Here is a 7,478-nt window from a genome sequence, read left to right on the forward strand (position 1 = left end):
TAGAAGCTAACAGTATATTTTATTATTCTAACTGATACAGTTGTTTTGATTTTGTCTTGACAGGGTTACTGCAAAGCTCGGAAGTTTATCGCTTCTCAAGGTAATACAGGAATACTATTTTATATACTGTTTCATCAATTGACAACCACATTAGGCTACTTGTCAGTTATCATTTAAGTTCTGGTCAGATAAAAAACTATATTTATTTCAAAACTTATGATATCTGTTTTCATATAACATTGATGTCTCCTATACAGTTGAGGTTTGGAATAAATGACTAATTAAAAGGAATATGTTAATGTTTCGTCTTTTCTCTTATTCTTTGGTAAAGGTCCAACGAATAATATGATCGACGATTTCTGGCGAATGGTCTGGCAAGAGAATGCAGAAAAGATTGTAATGCTTACGAACCTTATTGAAATGGCGTCGGTAATATCAACTTCAATAACGCTCTGATAAGTTGTTTGTCAATGATTGTGTAACTTGTTGTATAGTGTATTTCTCAATTATACTAAAACAATACCACACCATAAGCAATTGCTAAAAACGTACTGGTAAGTATGCATTATAAAAATATCAATATGAAAGTTTAAACCGCGCCAAATTATAATTGGTATTATAAGTAATATTGAAAGTTTCCATTTTTATTATTATGTCTCTATATTTTACATAAATATGGAAAGTATCTTCGCCATTCGAAACATGTCAAATCGTGTGCGATGTTGTTTTGCTCGCAATCACAGCAATTATCATTTAACGTGGATAATTTCAGTAAATATGATATTACATAATGTTCTGCTTGCTTTTATACTAATTTTTGCAATGCCACAAATTAGTCCATTTTACAGGTTGCTTACATTTTTTCAGGTTAAGTGTCTTCAATATTGGCCAGAAATGGACCAAAACTGCTCCTTCGGCGGAATCGACATATCCATAACCGCTGTGAAAAAGTGTCGAGATTATGAAATAAGAACATTGATTGCCAAAAAGGTTTGTTCCTATAGTTTTAGGACTTAGTACTAATTAAAATTCTTAGTTGTATTGTATCAAGTGTTTTTCTCACACGATTTTATGTTCATGGTTTCAGTGACCTTTACTATGTTACTACTTTTCCAGGCCAAATCCAAACCCAGGGAAATTCAACAGTATCATTTTAAAGCCTGGCCGGATAAAGATGTACCTGACAATGGATGGTGTCTGGTTGAGTTCTTTAATGCTGTTGAAACACAGTCTGCAAATGCACCAATCATAGTACACTGCAGGTATTGTTTAAGTTTTAATACGTCATGCTTTTTGAATAAATAAACTAAAACATGACATTAGTATGTGTTCTTTATAACAAGCATACTAGTTAGACCTTGACCTTACAATCCAAATGAACCCTCTTTCTAAACGGTTGTTATTCATATTTAAAGTGCCGGTGTGGGGCGGACGGGAACGTTCGTTGCTCTTGACAACCTTGTAGAACAAGCAAAGACTGAAGAATGTGTTAAACCTTTGGAGATGGTTAAAGCCCTGAGGCGGCAACGAGTCAACATGGTTCAGACAAAGGTCGGCTTTAAGCCATATTAGATAATGGTTAAATACGTACAAGCTACTCTCTGTAGATTGATTGTTTTGTATTAATTTCGTTTCCCGAAATTTCAGAATCCCCGAGTTCTGGTTTGAGCCATATGTCCTTGTTTATAAGTCCATGTTATGTAAATATACTATAATTCTCCAACAGGATCAATATATATACTTGCACGAAGCACTTGCCGAAGCTCTGCTGATGGGCACTGATAACATCTGGCATAGACAGTTTGAAAATGTCCATCCCTTCATGATAGCAAGGGAAACTGGAGAAGAACAGTCAAGGCTGGTAAAACAGTTTCAGGTGGGTTGATTTAACCTCTAAGTTAACTATGAATCATAGAAATTATTTGGGGTTCTTTAAAAAAAACAATTGAGAGGGTAAGGAACTTGTTAAAGGCTTAAGATTTTATTGTTTGGTTCCTTGTTTTTTATTAGGTTAGTTCGTGTGTATAAGCTCAATTATATAAACCTAAATCCATTTCTTTGCTAGTTACCGGTACCGTTGTTTGATGTTTAACTTAGTTTTATCGTTGTTCATGTTAAACAAATAAATTACAGTTGATTGAAAAAAGTCTTACAAATGAAGCCGAGCAGGTGCAAAATGAGCCAGTGTATGGAAACATGGAAACAATTACTTCAGAAAGTATGAGTTATATGCGTTAAATGTGTGTTTAATATGTGTTCTGTCCACCCTGATATCCCTAATATAATATTTAAACCAAAAATACAAAAAGACAAACTTGCACATTTGTACAGCTGTAAAACGCAGTCATATTATCAATATCCGTTGCTCCTTAATTGTAGTCGACGCATACAGCCCGAAATTGAAGAATCTTGGTTCAAATTTTACAAAAGAGTTCGGCGCAATCTTTTTGCCAGTAAGTATCCATCGACTAATTTTGCTGTTTGATCTGTTTCAAATGGCATTGCCTGGTTAAACGATGAACCTAATTGTTTGTATTCAAACAAATTATTTGTACAATGTTTATTAAGTGTATTGAATAAATTTTCTAATCATGTTCTTTTAATCATTCATAAAATATCATTTTATCAAAAATCAAAACATTTGTCAACTATTTATCTCATATACTTTAATGCGATCGATATGTGCTGTATAAAGTCAATGTTGCCTCATGTATTGAGCTTGTTCTAGCATAAGCGTTATATTTCAACGCAAATGTCATGAAGAGTAAATAAAAATTAGATATCTCATTTTAATGTTATTTATAGCTACAAGCCTTTTGCCAAAACATGGAATGCATAATTAGCATATGAACATATAAAACTTCCCTTTCCACTAGTTTATTCGTTCGGGTGTTACCAGAATCAGATGCATTGCTATTTTGAATCTGAATATTTTAGAGTTTTTCCGGAAATGACACATTTTTGATGTGTAAATCTCCATGTGAAGAGCAGCTGGAAGAGTTTTGGTCTCTTGTTGAGGAGCAGCACGTGATCACCGTCATAATGCTTACCACTACTTCCAACCTAGCATACCAGGTGTGGTTTATCACTTCAAACTATTTCCAAAACGACATAAATATATATCGAATCATTTGCGTATCGGACCACTGTGCTCTCTTGTTACGACCCATTGATAAATGTATAAAATTTGTTCTATAAAACGCAAGCCATACTTCAAGAGCACATGCAGTTTACAATAGTAATGTCAGATAATGGTATGGCATATGGGATGGTAGTATTTTTTATAGTTGTGAAAACAATAAATGTAACAATGTTTAAATAAGTTTCTGCTATAATATTTGTTTGTTGAAAGGCGTTGACTTGTGAACACTAGATTAAGGATAAGATTCCAGTGAGCGGCTGTTTTATTGACCTGTTTAAAGCGGTAACCCCGACATGTATCAATTAATAAATTTTGATGTGTATGTCTGTCTTGCTTATTCTGTGTGTCTCGTGTTTCTTGACTGTCAGCAGGCCTTCACACTGTGTCCCTAAACAGAGTCCTTGTTAAGAATTTGGCTATAAGGCTTTGTCCCTGTAGTTTGTATTATCATAACGTTTTAAGCACACAGACTCTCTCTATTGCCTTAAAACTAGTAATAGTAAAAGAACAGTCACCTGCTGTTCCGATCTTTAACAATACTAACAGGCAAGCGTAAAGTCAAAGTCATATTGTTTGGTTTGTATTTAGAATTGTGTGTACATGGGCGGAAATGGAGATGGGAAAGTTGGAAGATATTCCGTTAACTTCATACAAGAACGGAAGAACAAAACATTTAACGAAAGGAGCTTTTCGTTTCGGGACGAGAAGAATGAGGTGGTAATGGAATGTAAACTAGTAATGCAAAACATCAACATTATATTAATGTGTATATTTATTTTGAACGCTTTAACACCATTCTTTATAAGTTTACCTACGTATTTAATGGAATTTTATAATGGAAGAGAAATTTGTATTGAGTGTCAAAGTTAATCTACATATCCATTTAAGGACGAAGAATATCTGACAACAATAAAACAGTTTCAAATCGGCGGTTGGACTGAAAACGATCCACTCCCGCCAATACAAAACATGTTGGACTGCCTCGATGCTGTCAGAAAGTGGCAGCCGCACCTAGCCGAAAACAGACCTGTTTTGATTCACTGCGAGTAGGTACCTTATTAAAGCAGTTGAATGTGGTTTCCGATTGGGTACATTTTTCAATTTCTTTTATTTAATTCATGTGTGCTCTCGTTTGAGTTATTGGCCATAATGGAGTAATATTTTTGCAATTGGACATGTCTTTTGAAATTAATCCTGGTTATTTTAGAAAGAAAACATATGTGTAAAATAAGTTTTGATGAAACAGCTTTATACCAACCTATAATCTTTTAACAAGGACGGGGCATGAGCGGAGTGGATTGATCACAGTACTTTTGAATGAGCTTTACCGCATGGAAAAGACACGAGGTCAGATAAACATCGTGGAAACTGTGAAGACAATGAAACAGAGAAACAGGGACATCATACCTAACACTGTGAGAAGCATTTGTACATAACATGTTTGCATTACGGTTATGAATGTTTTGTTTTTTTCCTCCTCAAGTTTCCAATAAAGAGGATATTTATGACAGGGACCGTGCAACTGAATCGTTTAACCATGTATTTGTTCGTATTTTCTAAACTTATCTGAATTCAACAATTTCGGTAGTTGATTGGCTCATCCTCAGCATGTAAAAACTGTATATTGTTTCGTCTATGGTTCTCACCACTTTTAAGTCTTTCTAACTCGTTTGTCTTTTGACTATGTTTTCAGGTCCAGTACAAATTCATTTACGATTCAATTTTGGAACATGCCAGGAACATAACGGACTATGAGAACATTTAAAGAAAACCTGCACAAGATCTTGACTATTATAGGTTTTAAATACTGTAGTATGCTGTCCGAAAATAAAGTAATTTTTTTAACGTTTTTATGGCGTTTACTTTCAAAAGAACACAGATCATACTTAGGCTTCAACCGCATTGCTTCCTTTAAATTCTAAACGTGTGTGTGCGTGTGTGTGTGTGTGTGTGCGTGTGTGTGTGTGTGTGTGTGTGTGTGTGTGTGTGTGTGTGCGCGCGCGTTTGCGTGTTTGTGCGTGTGTTTTATCATTAATAATCAGTTATTATTCTAAAGCATAGCTTGTTTTGATAATTGTCTTGGTTTTGGTAATTGAAATCTTAGAACGCAATGCAACATTCTAATCATATGACATAATTATAAATGTTTATGTTTGTAATCGTTACGATTTGATTTTTGTTTATTTGTTTTTTTATGGCTAGTTTTATTCTATTGCATGATAGGTCGTAGGTTTGGAAATCTTCTAATGCTAATCAAAATGCTAGCTATATGACATACACATGAATGTTTCACGTTTGTCATAGTGATCCATTGCATTTTTGTTCATGTGGTGTTGTTATTGCTTGGATAGCCTATACGTTTTATATGGATAGCCTACACGTATTGTATTGATGGCCTACACGTATTGTATGGATAGCCTACACATATTGTATTGATGGCCTATACGCATTGTATGGATAGCCTACACGTATTGTATGGATAGCCTACACGTACTGTATGGATAGCCTACACGTACTGTATGGACAGCCTACACGTATTGTATGGATAGCCTACACGTATTGTATGGATAGCCTACACGTATTGTATGGATGACCTACACGTATTGTATGGATGACCTACACGTATTGTATGGATGACCTACACGTATTGTATGGATGACCTACACGTATTGTATGGATGACTAACACGTATTGTATGGATAGCCTACACGTATTGTATGGATAGCCTACACGTATTGTATGGATGACCTACACGTATTGTATGGATAGCCTACACGTATTGTATGGATGACCTACACGTATTGTATGGATAACTAACACATTTTGTAAGGGAAAGCCTACACGTATTCTATTGATGAAGCTATATAGGCTGTTTGATGGTCAGTTACTCGAGACGAAGAAACAATTTACGTACATTGTTTACAGAAACCTACAGGAAGAAACTGTTTCCATTTGTTTGTGCTATACTTATAATCAGATTTTATGTATAAGTGCTGTATGTCTTGAAATTGGAATTTGTACACGGAAAATAGCATTTACGTTGAATACGTTATTGGTTACATAATAAAAACATTATTCAAAGAATCTACTTAAACAAACATATTTTAAATGCACTACTAGTATATATCGCAGTATCGTACAAACTGAAGTATTCTGTGATGTAAATCTTGTACCGTTCGCTGGTCTGTTAAATGTTAAAACACTACTGCAGAGATCTTTGACATTTGTTCTGAAATAATTTTGATAATAAAAACCTTGTTAACTGTTTGCATGCATGTGATTTCCCTGCATATAATTGCGACGATTTGTCAATAAAAATACCAATCAAGACTCAGTTTTATAGTAGAAATGGTTATGCTCAGCTGCTATAATGCTGTATAATCCCTCTTAATGATCTGAAAGATGGTCGATGACCGCCATATTGAAGAGAATTGAGGTCAACTTCCTGAAAAACAAGAACACGAATGCAACATGCCATTTTAGAGCGGTATAATATTCGCATATAAGTATTCGCATTGGTCGCTGACCACTGTCTTACAGAAAACAAGAGAACTGAATAGTAACAACGATAAATTTGTGTTATAGAAATTGTCTAAGAAGTGGTTCCAAGCCCATATTGTTTGTGTGTTGTTGTTTTTTACAAACACTATTGTCGAGAACCCCAATATGAACAACCGAATGGTACAAAGTACGATTAATGAACGTTTGGCACTCCCTGTCAAGCAATCCACTACATGGTTATATAATTGGTAGGTATTGACAACCATAAAATAAGTCCCAGGATTTTTGGTTCAAATCAAAATATAAAGATACCGTGCCATGCATCTATTAGTTTCTACGACCCAGGTTCAGGTTCAGCTTCACAAGGACAAAACGTGTTACTTCTAAGTACATATCAAGAGTTAAAGGGCATATCAAAACAGCTGTACAAAAATGTAAGCAGTGTGAGCATTGCCCCTGAACCTGGAACACCTGAATGTGTATCAATAACGACTCGTGACCGATCATATACGTACATGTATCAAATGGAGGTTTTTCTTGCATACAATGAGAACAACAATGTTCAAACCATGTTTACTACCGAAAATTCTAAGTTCCTGGTCTAACGTGTGATAAGATTGATATTGTATGCTTATTTTAAGAACGAATGTGCCTAACATACTCATTAAATTCACCGAAACCACAGTGTACGGTACCAATAATTGGCCCACTTCAGACTTCTATTTTTTAGAAAATGTTTCCGACTAACATGAAAATATATCATTTATTTCTACTTTCTATAAATCTGAGCATGCGTCTCGGTTTTAACGAGTATCTCGGGATGAAATATTTTCCA

At 34.8% G+C, this 7,478-nt stretch overlaps 1 protein-coding gene across 1 annotated transcript; it reads left to right on the top strand.

The window, feature by feature from the left end:
* Positions 1-2,176: 2,176 nt before the first annotated feature.
* Positions 2,177-4,907, top strand: LOC128225912 (receptor-type tyrosine-protein phosphatase epsilon-like). Its single transcript, XM_052935809.1, has 6 exons — positions 2,177-2,218; positions 2,938-3,075; positions 3,731-3,859; positions 4,031-4,188; positions 4,419-4,557; positions 4,836-4,907. The coding sequence occupies exons 1-6, from the start codon at positions 2,177-2,179 to the stop codon at positions 4,905-4,907; spliced, it is 678 nt and encodes a 225-aa protein (XP_052791769.1).
* Positions 4,908-7,478: the final 2,571 nt, after the last annotated feature.

The sequence above is a fragment of the Mya arenaria genome, chromosome 3 (genome assembly GCF_026914265.1).
Source record: "Mya arenaria isolate MELC-2E11 chromosome 3, ASM2691426v1".
In the NCBI taxonomy this organism is placed as follows: Eukaryota; Metazoa; Mollusca; class Bivalvia; order Myida; family Myidae; genus Mya; species Mya arenaria.